The sequence below is a fragment of the Styela clava genome, chromosome 11 (genome assembly GCF_964204865.1).
Source record: "Styela clava chromosome 11, kaStyClav1.hap1.2, whole genome shotgun sequence".
NCBI classification, from domain to species: Eukaryota; Metazoa; Chordata; class Ascidiacea; order Stolidobranchia; family Styelidae; genus Styela; species Styela clava.
This window is the reverse complement of record NC_135260.1, coordinates 21,258,677-21,277,774: the sequence shown is the minus strand read 5'-3', so window position 1 is coordinate 21,277,774 and position 19,098 is coordinate 21,258,677. Positions and strand designations below refer to the sequence as shown.

General features: G+C 32.4%; 1 protein-coding gene across 1 annotated transcript; it reads left to right on the top strand.

Moving 5' to 3' along the window:
* Positions 1 to 52: 52 nt before the first annotated feature.
* LOC120347046 (vinculin-like) lies at positions 53 to 18,593 on the top strand. The gene is made up of 26 exons (XM_039416850.2): positions 53 to 258; positions 1,043 to 1,150; positions 3,083 to 3,153; positions 3,624 to 3,801; positions 4,118 to 4,226; positions 5,782 to 5,904; positions 6,361 to 6,475; positions 7,089 to 7,225; positions 7,658 to 7,805; positions 8,396 to 8,549; positions 8,903 to 9,081; positions 9,630 to 9,765; positions 10,698 to 10,783; positions 10,879 to 11,002; positions 11,755 to 11,915; positions 12,469 to 12,628; positions 13,083 to 13,158; positions 13,370 to 13,531; positions 13,933 to 14,018; positions 14,259 to 14,367; positions 14,604 to 14,698; positions 15,154 to 15,312; positions 15,855 to 15,955; positions 16,118 to 16,220; positions 16,698 to 16,862; positions 17,125 to 18,593. Exons 1-26 carry the CDS (start codon positions 202 to 204, stop codon positions 17,203 to 17,205), a joined length of 3,183 nt encoding a protein of 1,060 aa, XP_039272784.2. The 5' UTR covers positions 53 to 201; the 3' UTR covers positions 17,206 to 18,593.
* The last annotated feature ends 505 nt before the right edge of the window (positions 18,594 to 19,098 follow it).

Below are 19,098 nucleotides of genomic sequence, written 5' to 3'. Positions count from 1 at the left end.
TCAATAGTCTCGTTTCTTTTTAGCCACACCTTGTATATGAAAAACATGCCTATATCCAGATGTCTGTGATTGAATTATTATTTCTTTCTGTTCATATATTTTCTTGTTGAGCATATACTTTTTGATTAATTGATATATTAATTAATTGTTATCTTTAATTTACTGTAGGTTTATTAATACAGTAATAAACAATCAAACATCATGCCAGTGTTTCACACCAAAACTATCCAAATGATCTTGGAGCCTGTGGCAGAACAGGTAATCATACTTGGATCATGAATTATATTTTTAAAATAAATATGAAACTTCAACAACAGACAATTCACCTTGTTTTATTATTTTTTCGAAAAACAAATTCGAAACAAAATTCATAGGTGTAGTTCACTATAAACACAGATTTACTGTTCAGTGTTCACACCAAAATACTATTGACTTACACTACTTGACAACTATAATCCACTGTTCATTTCAGCAGTTTAGTAACAAGGTTTGAAAACAGTCCTCTGTTCAAGATCTTATACCTGAAAGTGACTTGAACTTAAGGTCAGATAAATTTCCACTTTAAGACAGACATTTGATGGATGACTGAATTAAAGAAGTTTCATGTCAATGTGGGACAAGTCCAATCAAATAATAAGGATGATCAAGCCCAATCAAATAATAAGGATGATTTTAGACTAAATAGTCTTTGGGTGAATGTGACTATGTAAATTGATCTATGTTTGGGTAGAAATTACCCAAAAATACACATCATACTGTGTCAGTCGATAGTGTCAGTACAGTACTCTTAATTGCTGTATTTTAGGTAGTCATAGCACACCTTTGCAACAAGAGGCAGGGAAAATTCCCATTTTTGTTTGTTCTTGTCATCCTCTGTGCAGCTGTAATATGAAGTCATATGAATTCATTTATTGTTCAACATCATATCCCGTATTATGCAGTATATACACACTTTATTCATAGGCCGTCTTTTGAAAACATTTATTTTTGTATGAGTCATTCAATCTGGATACTAGTTTAAAAGTTGATTTATTCATTCCAGGTTTCAACCCTTGTATTAATTCATGAACAAGGTAAAGATGGAAACCAGATGCCTGATCTCATTAATCCAATTCTGACTGTAAAAGCTGCTGTGTCTAACCTTGTCAAGGTAAGATCAGGATTGATTTCATTATAAAAGTTGTTTATTAAGACAAAGACATTTATGATATGATAAAAATCGACAGGATTGGTTGATTAGCAAAGGTCATACATAACATATATAACATTGGCCTCCAACTTGTTTTATATTCATATTAAAATTGTTGCAAAAGTTGTTGTTTGCTTTCAACTTCTTTACTGGTTTTCCAATTTATAATTAAGTGAAGGTGGTGCAAACATTCATATTCATCATTCTACAACAAACTTTAGTGTTTAGGGATAAATTCGTTATTTCAAGTAAATTTTATAAAAAGACTGAAAATTGCTTATTTCGAAATATATTGCTAAACTCCCAAAGTGGAAGTCTAACCTGGACTACCAGACAATTTTTTGAGGAACACATTTTATATTTAGGGATAAATTCGTTATTTCAAGTAAAATTTATGAAAAGACTGAAAATTGCTTATTTCGAAATAAGCAATTTTCATAAATTTTACTTGAAATAACGAATTTATCCCTAAATATAAAATGTGTTCTTCAAAAAATTGTCTGGTAGTCCAGGTTAGACTTCCACTTTGGGAGTTTAGCAATATGCAGAAAACTATACTATTTGAAAGGTACCCGTACATTTCAACCCAAGTACATTTGAACCCATGACAATTGCACCTATAGAAATTCTTTTTGTTTTGCGGATATTTGAACCCATATTAACCCTAACCCATGGTTTTTTAGGAAAACCCGCATATGGATTTAACCCACTGATATACACATGGGTTCAAATGTACGTCACCATTTTGAAATTACTTGTTATGTTTGGCCTTAGATTAGACTTTTACATATTATGGTACTTAGATTAGACTTTGCCAAATTGACGTGATAAAAGACATGTTTCCGATTTTAAAATAGCCGATAAATCTGATGTTTAATTTTGATCATGACAAATTAAGTATGTAATACTGATAATTAATTAGTCAAACGAGATTAATCAAATTCTATAGATATTTGAGTGCAAAAGATGAGAAATATTTGGGCCACAACCGGCCGTCTTCAATCTTTGAGTGTAATCATCAGGTCATGCGCGGCGCAAACGTGGGAACGTCCAACCATTTTGCCCGTACACGACGGAATAACGTTTTTAAATCGAGAGAATCTAAACTTCAATCGTTTAAGCACGCAACACCTGATAACATTTCTGCGCAAAAAAGAACAGGCCGGTTGCCATATATGGGGAATACGGATTGTTTTCGAGAGAAATGAGTGACGTAAATCTCTCAGCAATATGTACGTTTTGCGTTGTTAAATTGTATGTTTGGAAGGGAGTTGTCTGGGAAAGGAATTCAGAAAATAATCACGTCGCTTTTCCACGTTCCACTCATGATTGATCATCACGCTAAGCCTGATTACCTACTTCCTGTTAAGCATCGCTAATGCCTGGTCCGTTATATTTCCGCTTATTCAATTTAATATATTCATGTGGCTGTAATTATATGGATAAATATTGACGTAACTGCTGTATGGCGGATATATAATACCAAGCCACTTTTAATACAAACTGTCCCATATCACAGCTTTTTCCTAATGTTAACCCACAAACTAATACCAATTATGAAATTAGATATTGACAATTTTATTGTATTATGTATTTATATAGCATATAAATAATATAATTTATATAATAAATTAATATTTATATAATATGAGTTACCCTATATAATAAATTATATATTATAATAAATATAATTTATATAGGTATATAAATGCTATTTGTTCATAGCTGCAAAACACAATAGCAGAACATTGAAAAAAAGTGATAATCATAGCAAGTAGAATGAAATACAGGTCGTCATTGACAACCTCGACCAATTCAAAATGCTATGCTGATCATTAACATTCTGAATATTAGAAGCTACAATAAAGCTACAAGATCTTTTTTCCTTTACAGGTGGGAAAAGACCAAATTAAAGATACTAAAGATGAAATACTCAAACTGGACACTCCACCAGCTCTTGAAAAGTAACAGGCTTTTTACAACTGAAAGCAACTGTCATGCTAAATAGGTTATTTTATGTAACCGGAAACTGGCCCATAAACTTTATAAATGAACTTCTCGAAATCTTCAATTGCATTTGAGTCGGATTGGGTTTTTTCTTTCCTTCTAAAACTAAAAAAACTCAATTTAAAATTTTATTTCTGAAAATTTAATTAGCAAGTCGAAAATGTTAGATTTGATGGAGATCTAAGTTTTAGATGAATGTTTACCTGATCACCATGCAAAATAAAAAATGCCAATAAACAGCCTTCTACTAATAAGTAATATTTGCATGGTGATCAGGTAAACATTCATCTAAAACTATTTATTGGCATCTGTTCGCAATAACATACATGATCTCTTCATTTTACTTCAAACAAAGGAGCTTATTAGATATTCAGAGATTTTTAATGACATATTTTGAACGTAAATCATGTTTTAACCATGATTACAGGGTTGAGACATCTGCTGACATGCTTGTGCAAGCATCACAACTCTTATCTATTGATCAAAAAAGAGAAACTGCTGAAATGACTCCTGAAGGAATGGAAGGAAGGAAAAAACTAATAGCTGGATCAAGAGGAATATTACAAGGAACATCTGATTTGTTGCTTGTTTTTGATGAAGCAGAGGTATTTGTTTTAACAGAATATGAATATCACTGTGATGTTTTATGTTTTAGTTTTTATGAATCTTTCATTAGAATGAGTTTCAATGTTTCAATTATATTCTTTTCTTTTCGATTATTTGAAAATTCTTGAACTATTTGGCATTTGCCAATTCCACTGTTGGCACTTGATATAGCAATTTCTATGGAACAATATATTCACATGAAACTCAACTGAAGACTCATATTCAAACTCATTAGCGCAAGAATTAATATGCATATTTTTATTGCCAACTGTTTTTAATAGGTAATCTAATTCATCATTCATTTTTTATTTCTAGGTTCGAAGAATATGTAAAGTTTGCCGAAATGTTCGAGATTACTTAAACCAATCATCAATTGTGGCAGGAATGGAAGATCTTGTAGTTTTTGTTAAATCTCTTACTCCAGGTAGGAATGCCATAAAGTAATTTCAAATATACCTATTTACTTAACATATACTATAGTTATCTTTAATAATTTTTTAATTAATTTAGCTTTAATAATCCGATTAAGTGAGGATCTATTGAGTAGTTAGAAGTTGGCTGATTATGACACTGTGATTTATTCCCATTTAATTCCTCAAAATGTTGTTGTCAGTCCTATATATACTAGAGATGTACCGATGTATCGGTATCGGCAATATCGGCCATTTTTCCGGTATCGGCCATTTTTCCGGTATCGGCCATGTATCGGTATCGGTTGAATTAAGGCCGATATTCCCGATATATTTATCTTTTTGATATGGTCCAGAATGTTTTAAAAGATAAGTTGGAATACTACTTTTTAATTTATTTTTTGTCTGGAGAGATCGTGAGCTATGAGACATACATGTCCCCACCCCCACGAAAAAATAGGATTCACATGTTTTTAGCTATTTATCAGCCAAACTAGTTCAACTAATTTGGCTATTTTCGCTGTCAATTTTTTATATTGACATTTTTAATATTACATAGTAATTATGAAGAAATATATCAACACAGCACATAACAAAAAGCAACTAGGCGCCCAGTTTTAAATCATACAGTGGAATTGGGGTCCTTATTAACGGCACAAGGACTTTTGGCACGGCTATAAATGCTGACTGTTTGTCGTCAAGTACGAGTGTCATTTAGTCCGTCGACATCGATAAACTAAATTCAAAATTTATGATAGCAATTGTAAAATATTTTATATTATAAAATAGTAAAGTAAAAAAACATCCTCGACGGTTATAGGTAGGCCTTCTTTTTGTCGGTGCTGATTGATATTCTTTCAATTTGGCTTTGACTTATTGCGTCGACGATTACGATTAGCCACGAAAAAAAATATTTGTAAAATGCTTTTAATTTGAACGTAGGACGGCGGCGCTAGAATGTGTGGGTGATATTCGATATTCTTTTAAACTCGAATAACGATATTCGAAGGTCGCGATATTCATATCAAGTTCAAATTGGACATCCCGGCTTATGAGTTTCAATTGAACACCGAGATTACTAGCGTTACTGTACAATGTATCTTAATCAGTTGAAGCAAACACCAAACATCAATTTCATATTATGTGATATATCTTTTTTTTCGATCTGAAATAATGTGTACCATGAACAACGCTCAAAGACCATTGTTTTAACCCGTCTGCCCTACACAGCACACCTAATTAAGTAATAATTACATAGTATCGGTATCGGTAATATCGGCCTTTTTGTAGTATCTGCGTATCGGTATCGGCGTTTTTAGCTGGTATCGGATCGGTATCGGCGACAAAAGTGGTATCGGTACATCTCTAATATATACTATACGAATAATACAATACACCCTATATTAGCATGAGGCCATCTACGACTGAGTAGAGTGGTATCACATAAGCCTATTCTTCAGATCATGACCACCACCTTATTGGGATGTGTCTATCTGGAGGAGAAAAATTCTAAATATCTTTACATTCAGTACAGCTAAACATTTTACATACTGATATGTTGAATTTCAGGAACCACAACTCTAGCAAGAATGATTGGTGACAGATGTAAAGATTTAACAAATCAAAATCATGTAGCTGCTCTGACAGAAGAAATGGACCAAGTCAAAGCTTACATTCCAGGATTGATTTCTAGTACAATATTACTTTTTAATCTTTTATGGCTCGTGGTCCCCTTTCGGGAAGCTTTTAGCAGAATATTTAAAAATACGAGTAATCCATGAAATGCGCATATTGTAGGCCATCGATTTCCTTTGGTAAAGCCAAAAGCAATAGCTTTCTGTTTCTTGGGAACATGAAAAATTTAAATTTATATTTCTGCGTTTACAATACATTACGATGGGTATGTCTCCGTCCCATGAACTGTCGTTACAAGTAGATTAGGTTGGACCATTATCTGCAGATCAGATGACCTGCCAACTAGCTACATAGGTTTGAGTAGGACAGAGGTATTTATAGTGTTATATTATGGAATGGTAAATTTTGGTAACTGCTTCTTTAAAAAATCGTACTATATCAACACTAGAAAAATTCTAAAGTCCATTATCTCGTCAGTATCTTCTATCTTCTCACTATCTCAATTTTTTTTAGGTTTAAAAGCATTTGTTCAGACTGTTGATAAACCAGGAAAAGCTCAGGAAGCGGCAATAGGAAATCGTGAATATTATACAACTCAGATATCTGAGAGAATTACTGAAATAATTAGGTGACTGAATTAACAAATCAATAACTAAAGACTAGACTTCTTGGGAAGCATTCATGGACATGGCTTCAATTAGCAGCGAAATGAACTAATATTTGAATAAATATTCCGTGGTTTAGTCTGCATTTTGAGACAAGAAAATTAGTTATTAAATAAACATATTATGCGAGATATCCATACCCTGTTAGACGTCTACATATTGTGACTTGTGATGCTATTTTCCATTGCTTTGCAATTTCCATAAATAGATATGGACAAAGTTTAATTTATTGGTCACAGTGTTCGTTGTATATTGATGACTGTACTTATCAATCTTACACACAATTCTCTTTCTGGCCATCAAATGTCACCTCCGCCATGCCACTCAGAATAAAAATTATAGCTGTTTGATTTGACAAAAACATTATGAATTTAAATATTTCCACCATTGTTATGTATTTGAAATGAGTTCTGTGTGCACATTGGACTATCGTATGCCACTGTCAAACCTATTGATGTGATTGTGATGGGCAAATGTCCGCTAACTTGTTTCTTGGATGTTGAACTTAATACGTTGTCTTATAAGGTTGGAGAAAATAGTACAAAGGGTGTTGTAACATTCTTTTTATACATCCAGGCTCCTTCAACTAGTTTCCACAGATGATGCAAACACTGATCCCCTCAACGTTTTGCAATTGAAACAAACTCAACAAAAAATGGCAAGAAAAATGCAACCGGCTAAAAATTGGCTCAATAACCCTAATGCACCAGCAGGTTTGTTATCGTTTCCTAATAAATTGATTATGCGTATGAAAAGAGTAGTCCTCATCGCAAATCAGTGATTTTGACTGTGACACTTTGTTTTAGTTTGTCAAATGTGACCTGACCAGTGAATATGTTCATCTCATTAGGATAGATAATTTAGAATAGTTATCTTTAAAAATTATCATTTCAAGCAATTTAATTCTCAAATTATGATGAAAAATCTTACTTTGCAACCTATCAAATGATGGTGAAACCTCTGACTTTATCTTAACTTTTTTGCATTTCTAAATTCTGTTTTCGGAAAATATAATTTTAGTATTTGGAATAGTTATTTAGATTTGGCTATTCCTACGTGAAATCAAGTTGGAATAATTTTTCTAGTTATCGTAAGTTTTCTACAGCATCTGATTCGAAGATTCTATATATTGTTACCTGTTTTAGGAGGGCCTGGAGAACTCGCACTTCGTGAGATTCTTGATGGTGCAAAAGAAATAGGAAATCAAGCGGGTGGACCTCTGGGTGATAAAATACTGGGTACAACGGCACATCTTGGTACACTGACAGATCAACTTTCAGATCTGAGAGCGAAGTATGTAATTTTAATAACAATTGGAATAGATTGATTGAAAAACCTTTTAGGATATTGTCATCGTATATTCCAAAATTATTCATGCCGAGTACTTCCATTGAAAGACAACTTTTCTGTTAGGAGCCATTTTCATATTTTCACACCGAACAAGACTTGTAGAAGCAACCACTGACTTGAGAACAGCCACTATTTTATTACACCATTAGTTAGGTAATGAGTATAGATAGGGTTTAAGATCTGCACCAACATAGTTACCTTCAATGCTCTAACCACCATACTGCACCCACAATGTCAATTTATTTGGTGAAAGAAAGTAATCAAATTGTACAATACAATATATGAGGAAGTAATACAGACATTCAGAAGTTGTACATTTTTGTTCTATGCAGCAATTTTTTAGATCCTGGTTTACAACATTGGTAGTTTTACTGAGTCATAATGAAATATCATGATTTTGATTTAATTTTATTGAACCGGAACTACCATATTTACTGGGATTTATTCAAGATCTATTTGAATAGTTTTTTAAATAATGTTGATAAGTAAACTCTGTAGATAGTAACAATAGGTTATTTTTAAACCATATACAGCGGAAAAGGAAACTCTGCGGAAGCAAAACAAATAGCAACACAAATTAATGGTGAACTTGATCAATTAATGGAAGATGTTGATGATGCGATCGAAGCTATGGATAAATTAGCTATGGCTCATTCTGGAATGGTCAAAACAATGCCTGCAGCCAGGGTAATATTTCTTTAAATGCGCTTGATTATGTTTGGGGAAACATTAGGCTACTGAATATTGCGTACTCCCAAGTTGATTCGTGTTCAGTAGAGAATAAGTATGAATTACTGTACATTCATTGTATTTAATAATATAAAAATAGCAAATTAAGTCTTACAGTAAGACCAAAAAGGCCTTCAATAAAATTCAAACATTTTTGAAAAGAATTAACAAACCAAGCAAACACTGTTTAACTAAAGTAATCTTTAACTTTCCTTTATTTTCTGATTTAAATTCTGTTTTGTAATTTTGGGTTTTTGTCATCCTTGGGTAAAAGTTTGGTATATTTTCAATGATCATGTATGTATACATAGGAATGGCTTGCCAACCTGTCTGCCAAACCGAAAGAAGGTGCAGAACATGTGCATAATGTCACCAAAGCTGGTAGAGAAATAGCCATGGGTTTGGGTAGTTGTAAAGATCGTGATGATATTATACAATTGTGTGATGAAATTGATGACATGATGCAAAAACTAGAAGAATTTAGAACATTGTGAGTCTTTTATTTTTTCCCCAAGTAACCAAATACAAACTAGTATAGTTGATGTTATGATATTTAAAATAAATAATCACAATGTCATAGAATTATTCTACCAGAAATTTGTCTGTTTACTATTATTCCTGGTGCTTTTTAAAAAAGGAATGTCCCAATGACACATTTGGAAGTTCACAATTCTCTCTCACATTGATTGATCTCACAAGCCTACTCATCTTAGATTGCCCTTTCCTATTTGACTTAAAATAGTTGGCACCAGGCTTTCAATAGTGAAAAAATCTAATTAATGATGACATAAACTTTAACAAATGCAAGCCCTTTTTAATTGTTTATTGCAAATACTTACACCTTAATGCATTTTTACTTGCGATGCGATCCCCACATTTGATATTTCTACTTCTAATTATCTATTTGTTTGTGAAAAATATCCCATGCCAGTTGCATAGCATATTTTATCTAGAGTAATAAATTTTTCATATAGTTGGGACAAACTCAAAAATTTTGATATAAGAATAATTTTATTTATGCAAGTCTATATTCCACAGGGGATTGGGTGACACTCCAGAAGCTGTTGCTTTATCAAAAAGTATTGCTGATAAACTTACAGCTCTCAATGCAAAAGTCGCAAAAGCTCTCGCAAGTAAAAAGTCTGTTGCTACATTGGACTCAAAAATGGAGGAGGTGAAAAATGATATTTTCTACTTTATATCCAAACAATAAGAGTAACTAAAAATATTTTAACTTTAACAAAAGAGCAATGCTTAAAAATATGGACACAAAAGACTACCTGCCACTACCAGTCTACCATGTTTGCAAAATTATACTATACCAATTATCATATAAAGGTATGCCATAGAATCTGAAATAAAACAGCAATATTTGGAGTGAAAGACATTTTCCATCTTTTGTACTTCCATCTGAACATTTGGTATCGATTTGGCCATGAGTTGCACAGAAAGTCCATTTTTTCACAACCCCAACAATTGAAAATTTTGTGTTCAATGAAGGTTATAATCTGGTATAATCAATCCAAACGACTGATATGTGTTACAGCTGAAACAATAATGTACAAGGTTTTCCTGTTTCTTGATATACTCCTTGCCCAATGGTTAATCTTCAGGTCCCAAGAATTTTTTTGTTTCAAAAAAAAATGAGAAATGTAGATGAAAATAATTGTCCTTTCTTATGTGAAACCAGTCCTCCAACCAAGCATTCCTCAAAAACATGACACAGTAGATCAAAAGTTCAATAATGGAATAAAATTTATAAATAAAAAGAAGCAATATTCACAATAGAGCCTGATCCCATTTTATACGATACAAGTATTTTTTAGCTTCACAGAAGTATAGCCAGTCCGTCTTTATTTTTACCTGTCTTCGATTCTGCTTTTTTATTGCTATGAACTCATGACTTGATTTTATTCAATACTTCTTGTGTCTCAGGCCACACACGAACTGATCCAGCATTATAAGAAATGTGGAATTAAGGATAGGCAATTTTTCAAACAATCCTTTGTACACAAAATTTCCTGCTTGGTTTGTGAAAGATCAATGAAAATAGCAGATTTCCGAAAAAAATTTGATCTTAATAATTGATAATCTTGTTTCATCCAGATTGCCAGATGGTTAGATAATCCTGGAGTTAAAGATGGCGGCCGAGGACTTGCTAGAACTAAGTCTCTTCTTGGTGATGCTCGACAGTAAGTTTTGTCTTCAGTTTTACTTTTGAACCTCAAATTTGAAAATATGTTTTCATTGTACTTTCTCACTGTCTTCATTCAATTCTTCCATGCAGAATAGCAGCCCGAATCTCTGACCCTAACGCTAGATTTGCGTTGTTGAAGAATGTTGCGGAATGTGATCGATTACTTAAAGATCTTGAACATTTGATTCAAACTGGAAGAGGCGACTCAAAAGAGGTAATTTGAATATTACAATACTAGTAGAGATTGGCGGAATCGAATATTTTTTCTGATCGAATAATTCGAATATTTTTAACAAATACCGAACAGTCGAATAACAAATATTGGTACTGCAAAAAACACCATAACGCAAAATCAACAGTTTCTCAAGTTTGTGTTTACTGTCTGTTAGCAAGAGTCGTGGGTAAATTCTCGAGCAATTCAAGTAATCGATTTAGCCTTCCCTGAGTTCTGTGGTTCTGGATATTCAAATAGTAAAATGCAATTCGAATGATTTAATTTTGATTCGTTATTCGAATATTTGCCCAGCCCTAATTTACTATTTATTTTATGATGAATATTATTAGAAGTAGAAGACAAAGTCATAGTTTCATAATTAAAGATATGTGATGGAAATTAATTTGCTTTATTCCAAGATTTGCACCTTGTATTTGGATTCGAGCATTTTTTTTATATAACCATCCAATGATATTTTGTATGTATGTAATGTAGAAGCCATTATTTAATAATAAAAAAAAATGGAAATATTTTTGAGAATTTCCAACTCATTTTATCACACCCTGTATTGGAAGGTGGGCATGAGGTTCTGATACACACACAATGTCCAAAAGCTAAGATATTCATCAATTTAATCCATAATCTCCTTTCAAATAGATGGCCCTTCTAATTTAATACTGTTCCAAGGTATAACAAAGTTTGTGCTCATTTTTTCAAAATTATTGTATATTTTTGTATATTTACTATTTCAGGCCAAAGAAATTGCCAAGAAACTGCAGAAAAAATTGGAAGAAGTCAAGAAACAAATGAAAGATGCATTAGTTCGTGCTGTTGCTGATGAATTTGCTGATACAACAACTTCATTAAAACAATTGCATTCTGCTGCTATTGCTCCTCTCGACACTTTGAACAGGTAGACAGACCCATGAGACTAGTCCTAGAGTCAGACCTACGAGTTTGCTCGCACAAATTGCTCCGTAAATTGATGAATTGTGTAGAGAAAAGCAACTTCATTCATCACATTATTGTCGTTTGTGTTGTAAATGAAACTTTATTCGGTGCTCCCGAAGTATGCGAACCAAGATGGCGGACATCGGAACGTAACATGGGTAACAGGTTAGGGTTAGGCGATAATTTTATTTCCAATTTTCCTCATTTTAGTCCTATTATCAGTTCGAATACTAGCCAAGAGCCTCCCGTAGTATTCATACCCAAAATTATGGCCTAACCCTAACCTAGTACACATGTTACATTCCGATGTCCACCATCTTGGTTCGCATACTTCGGGAGCCCCCTTTATTCTTCCTCATTGGTTTGACACAGAAAAGGATACGGCATAGGATGGGGGTTCGTCAAAATTAAGATTCACAAATAGGGGTCCGCGTCCTAATAAGTTTGGAATACCCTGGCATAGACTAGATCATCTGAAATAATATAAAAATTGGTTCATTCATTCATATTTCCAGAGAAGAAAACTTTGAGGGCAAAGCATTAACATTCCAAAGTCAATCAACAAGACTTGCTGATCTGGCCCGACAAGCAGTTGGTGCCAGTGATCTCGTGTCTCAAGAAAAGGTTGACGAAGTCAAAAAGAAGGCTGTTAGAATTGAAGGGTTAACTCCACAGGTTAAATAGTATTTCATAGTAACTGCCTAGTATATCTCTCTGAACATTTTACTATTATAACACCTAACATGTTACTTCTCTGGGGTTTATTTCAATTTCAAACAAAAGAGAAATTCAATTTAAAAAGTGTGCAGTTTGTGAAGTTATTTGATTATTCAACTCGTCAAAATTCAATTTTCCAAATGTCATTTATAATTCTGAATTATATTTTAAAATGTTCCCAAATTTAGGGCTTTGAGCAAGTTAATTCTACGGACTTCTCTAGCAATATGAAATTTTTTCGAAAACTTCTCGAATAGCGTGCTTGAGAGGTTTTATTACCATAACTGTATGTATTTTGTCCTTGTGAACAAGACAACAGCAGAACCTTAAATTGCTTACATTATGTCGCTAGTCCACAAGAATTAATATTAATATATCGAATAATAAATTTAATTAGAAACTTTTTATTTAGGTAATCAATGCCGGTAGAATTGTTCTCTCAAATCCGGAAAATAAAACTTCTTTGGAACATTTTGAAACGTTGAAGCGTAAGTGCAGATTAACAGTAATCTAAGATTAGCTCTAGTGTTTATTATATTATGGAATATTGATTATATTAATTAATAGTTCTTCTTGGGCATCCTTACATGGACCTAATTTTCTTGTGTAAATTGCAACAGCACCTACATATTAAGTTAGTCATACAGTCTGTGTATTGTTTTCTCTTTTATGTAAATATCTTTTTTAACGAATTACCAGAGGATTGGACCAGGAATATGGATGAGTTAACCGATATGGTGGATGATTCAGTTGATTTTGCAACATTCATGGATGCTTCAGAAGAAAGTATGAGAAGAGAACATGAAGCTTGCGTTAAAGCTGTTAAATTGGATAAACCAGCTGATGCTCTTCCTCTGGCTGGTATGTTGCAATATCACTCAAATTTTACTTTTATATCAGTTATGTCAAGTTCCATTTATAATTTGAACACAGTGATTAATAGGATAGTAATTTGTTTAGTGGCCTATGCTTGAATTAATTCATGATTGCAATAAAATATGTTAATTTTCTGTCGAAAATATTCACAATATATATTATACCATCAAAATTTGAAGGGTACCAGGATATCGTGTATTAAACTGCATGTCCTTCCTCTTGTTTACCTCCTACTTTGTATCCATATGTGACTCATGCCACAGGGATACTTGAACGAGACAGTATTGACTTATGTATAAGAATTTCCTGTAGAAAGATTGTATTTTATCACATAAAGTAGGTCGGCAGAATCAAAGTCTTCTATTTTCTTTTTGCAATTATTCTAGGAAACATATCCCGTCGTGCCCACAGAATACTTATGACCGGAAAACGAGAAATGCAAAATACTGATGATCCACAATATGTTGAACAGGTTAGTATTATTAATTAACAGTGAAATTGATGTTGTTCATTTGATAAATTTGCAAAATTAATAATTTTTCTATCTGATTAAAGGAATAACAGCAAGACATAAACACTAAAAATAAAAATATAACATTAGAAATATTTCGATTTGCTTGGTCGATAGGATGATACAACTCTGCTTAATCTGTGACCCTCGTCATGTATTAAACTGTCTACCCAATAAATGCAATAACTATGTTTGATTCAGCTGAGGAAAAATCTCAATGCTATTCAACAACAACTTGATCCAACATTGAAATCAGCTCGTACTTACGCTGGAGCACCAGCAAATCGCAAAAATCAAAATGATTTTATTGGTAAGGAAATTATATTTTATATAATATACATTATGATATATATTATATTTATATATACTAATACCTGTATTATATAATACCTGTATGTAACATTCGAGCACAAGTGAGTTCAATACAACTGTACTCTAGTCTAGAACATAGGTTCTCAAAGTGCTCCATACGATAATTTTTCTTGTTTTGAATACAAAGTTTGTACCAATTATTAGATTGATTACAAATTGCTGTTGCTTTTGCAGACAATGAAGATAAATTAATCCAAGCTGTTTCAAACCTGCAGAAAACAGTGAAAGCAGAAATAATTGAGAAAGAAAAACAGAGAAAAGCATTGGAAGTAAGCCTAGATATTTAAACATTGTACGCACTAACCAATTATGAAGATATTTTTGTCCAAGATTTCTGACTGACAAAAAGTTAAATTTGAATAATTAAGATTCACAATATAATGATTATTTAGAAATTTAATTTCTCCAATATTTAGGTTTTCATTGAAGCATGAGCAGATCGTGAGCTTTAGTTTAGTTGAAAAGATCAAAAATTAGTCTAAAAAAATCTGCGATAGTAGGTAAAAATTAGCTATTAGCTAATGTAGCCGTGTAAGCGGCACGTGGTTAAATATTAAATAATAAAACTGATGGTTTTGAACATGTAAACCAGTTTGTAAGCGCCAACTCTCCATAATAATCTCAAAATAAGTATCAAAAGTTTTGCAATAGTAAATTATAGGAAGAAATTTCTGGGGTCAAGGGTCGGGAAAACATTCGTATTATCTATTGCATTAACATTCAGGAACCTCCTCCAGTACCACCAATGCCAGTTTGTCAAACTGAATTACCACCTCCAGTTCCTCCACCACCCGAAGAAGAATTTCCTGAAGTTGAATCTAATCAACCCATCATGGTTGCAGCTAAAGAACTTCATGAGGAAGCAAAGAAATGGGAGAGCACTGTACGTTTTTGTTTGTTCAAGTTTTGCATTCAATTTTATTATGCATTGTAAATATATTTTCGAATATTGTGCAAAAAATCATGTAAACCAAATTTGTTTATCACTTCGCAGGTGATTGCATGTATCCCATTATTTTTTTTAGACTGCTATCATTTAACTGTTAACAAATTGTTATAGTTCGGATTTATCCCTCATTTTTCTTTTGTATTCTCAAGTATGGCTTTTGATATTGTTTTATAAGTTTTGAATTTGCTTCTTTTATATATGGATACGATATATATATACGTAACGTAGTATGTGTACCAGGTTATGGTTAGGCCATAATTTCAGGTACAAATACTACGGGAGTCACTTGTCTAGTCCCCGAACTTGTAATAGAATTAAAATAAGGAAAATTGGAATAAAATTATGGCCTAACCCTAACCTGTTACACATACTACGTTCCGGTGTCCGCTATTTTGATTCACATACTTCGGGAGTACCCTTATACGTACATAGGAATACTGGTTACATTGTTAATTAAAACATCTGTCATTTTCTAGGGTAACAATATTATTGCAGCAGCAAAGAAGATGGCATTATTGATGGCTAAAATGTCTCGTCTTGTAGATGGAGAAGAAGGTTCAAGAAGTGAACTGATTCAGTAAGATCATTATTTTTAAATGTTGATTTTAATCTCTGTATTTTCAGGATACTTTTCTCACAGTTGAGCTTTTAGGTTGATGCTTTTAAAAATGGACAATATAAAATGAATCCACGGTGTCTTGTTTTTCTTCATTTATGATTATGTTTTTCTAATTGTTAGGTGTGCCAAAGACATTGCGAAAGCTTCGAATGATGTGACAAAATATGCGAAGGAAGTGGCAACTCAATGTACAGATAAGAGGATCAAAACTGATATGATGAAGGTTGTCAGATTTCTTAAAATCTTATAATTGGTTAATCTTGCATGATGGGTAATTTTAAAAAAATAGCTCAAAAATATAGGTAGTATATATAGAAAAGAGTAATTATTAATTAATGAAATATCGTAAGAATAGAGTTGATTAGCTCTAAAAAATGTCAAGGTCAAATAAATTATTGGTTTAAAATACTTCAGGAGGCATTAAATTAGCTCCTTATTTGCAATGGATACTCATATATAGCCTTGATCAAGTTGAAACAACCCAATAACATAAACAAATCACTTCTAGATGTTTTTTTCTTTGTCATTGGGTGGGAATTTATTGGCTGGGTCCTAATAATATATTTGAAACACTATTCATTGCCGGTTGCATATTTTTTTTTCAGATAACAGTTTGTGTATTTTTTTTATAATTATGCGTATTTCCACATACAGCAAGTTATTTTTTATTATTATTTATCGAAAAGCAATTCATATTTAGACATTGGATCGTCTCCCAACAATCAGTACTCAGTTGAGGATCTTGTCAACAGTAAAAGCAACAACTCTTGGAAATCCATCTCAAGAGAAAGAAGAAGACGCAGAACAAGCAACAGAGATGTTAGTTCACAATGCACAGAATCTGATGCAAAGTGTCAAGGAAACGGTATGTACAGTTTCGGTGTTACATATCTGCAATTTATTTAACTTGTTAGCTGATTTCTCTTAATCTGTAAATTCTTAAAAAATTTTGAACATCATCACCAACCATCTCCGTGTATTGGCTAGCTATCACTTAAAAGTCGGATACCTGGTAACCCAACAAGAGATCTTTGTTCATAATATTCCATCTTTTCAAATTTCCTGTCTACTCTGTGTTGAATATTTTCTCATATTGCTCTCATTTTTATGATTTCTTTCGATTTTAGGTTCGATATGCTGAGGCTGCTTCTATTCGTATAAGAACTGATGCAGGACTGACTATGAGATGGGTCAGGAAAGACAACTAAATATATTTGGCAATCATTATTATTATGTACTTATAAATATGCTTGCACAGAGTATTATTGTTTTCAAACGAAATGTATCTAACTTGAAACCAGCTGCTCCTTTTTTGTTTTTCAAAACACAATGCGCTGTTAAATCTCTGACTGCCATTAACTCAGTTTTGTGCCTTTTGAATTAGATATTGTATCATTTATAAGTTGTAGGACTGAACAATGCCATAGCCATAAATGCCTAGTTTTAGTACTTTAAAACTATTTCCATAAAAATTAAACCAAATGAAATGTTGAAATTCTTAATCAAATTCATCCAAAAACTGAATTTGTTAATTTACTAAACTTTATTCCCCCCACATAATTGTTTCTTTTTAATGCCTTGCTTGCGAATTTCTGCATTTGCTAAGGGTGATTACTTTTGACACATGTTTCAATAGATGAATCCAATATTCAGAATTTTGCAGCTGAGATTTTATAAGCTTGCTGAAATCTCCTACAAGTTTGAAAAATTCCTTCCAAATTATAAATTGAATTTTCTAATTTGGTTTTGTTAACCAATTTGTTTCAATACTTTATTTAATAGACTAAACTTTAAATCTTTCATAGAGAAGGTATGGTTGTGTCGTCAGTGTAGATATTTTGTTCGTAAATTCTGTATTTTTGTGTTAAAATATTGGACAGATAGGCAACTTGTTTACATTATCAACTAACCCTGTTTGAATATAAAGTTAAATATTCAGATACAATATAAACTGTATAATTTTTTTCCTACTTTATTGCACCGCTTTCAAAATGTTGAGCAATCTTTATTTCATCATGTAATATTTCCTGTATATTCATGACATTTTTTGATCTTCCTCATTTCTTTCATCAGCCTTAGACCAATGTCATAAATTTGATTAAATCTGTATTCAATGTGTTTGCATAGTATGGTATAGAGCTCTGTGGTTAAATCTGGCCCAACTAAGTTAATTCAAATAAGTTCGTTGATTACATGTGAAATAAAGATAAATCACACCACCGTTTTATAAGTAGATTTTGCCTCTTGCAATAAAGCCAGTGTTCTATTTAATTCAGCATGTTTTGTTGTATGGCCGACCAGTTTAATTTCTTTTTTGACTGGTAGCACACTGACAAGATCAAATAACGACTAGTACTGTTCACAATATACATTATTTATTTAACCATTGTAAAATATTTTTAATCATCTTTGCATGAGGAAAAAAATGTGGACGGACATTGTTTTGATGAAATAAATTTGGTGTCTATCGTTATTTTCTACCAAGCATTGATATAGTACCAACCCCATTGTATTTAATATTCCATGTTCCAATTATTGTAATAGCTTTCTGCATTTTTATATACTTGGTCTACTAATAAAATATATAATCATGGCACAGATATTGTACAATTTTCATATTGGAGTGTGCTATAAATATGTTATATTATTAAATATGTCTGCACAAAGTCGTTAGAGTTGGCTATCTGTGGTTGTTTCCCCGACCTCAAAAATTTCTTCCAAGCTTAATCATTGCAGCTTTTTAGGATGCTTATTTTGAGTGTTTTCACGAGCCAATGCATGCAGATTGGTTTACATCTTCATTCAAAAATCAACTCTCAGCTGGTTAGATCTCGTCCAGAAATACACTACTAAGTCAATGCTCAGCAAACATCCATTAGTACTGGTGGATGATTAAGAGATCATTTAGTCTTCTGACGAAGAGGGAATTACAATTAATTTTAATCACAGCCTGTCCATGCATGCTATAGTTTGTGTTAGAAATAATTTACATTTTCTCTGCTGTATTTTCGTATACTCCATTACCATGCTTTCATAGGAAGCATCCGTGCATCGCAATAAACCCTGTAACTGACAGCAATATTCAGTTTAACAAATGATTT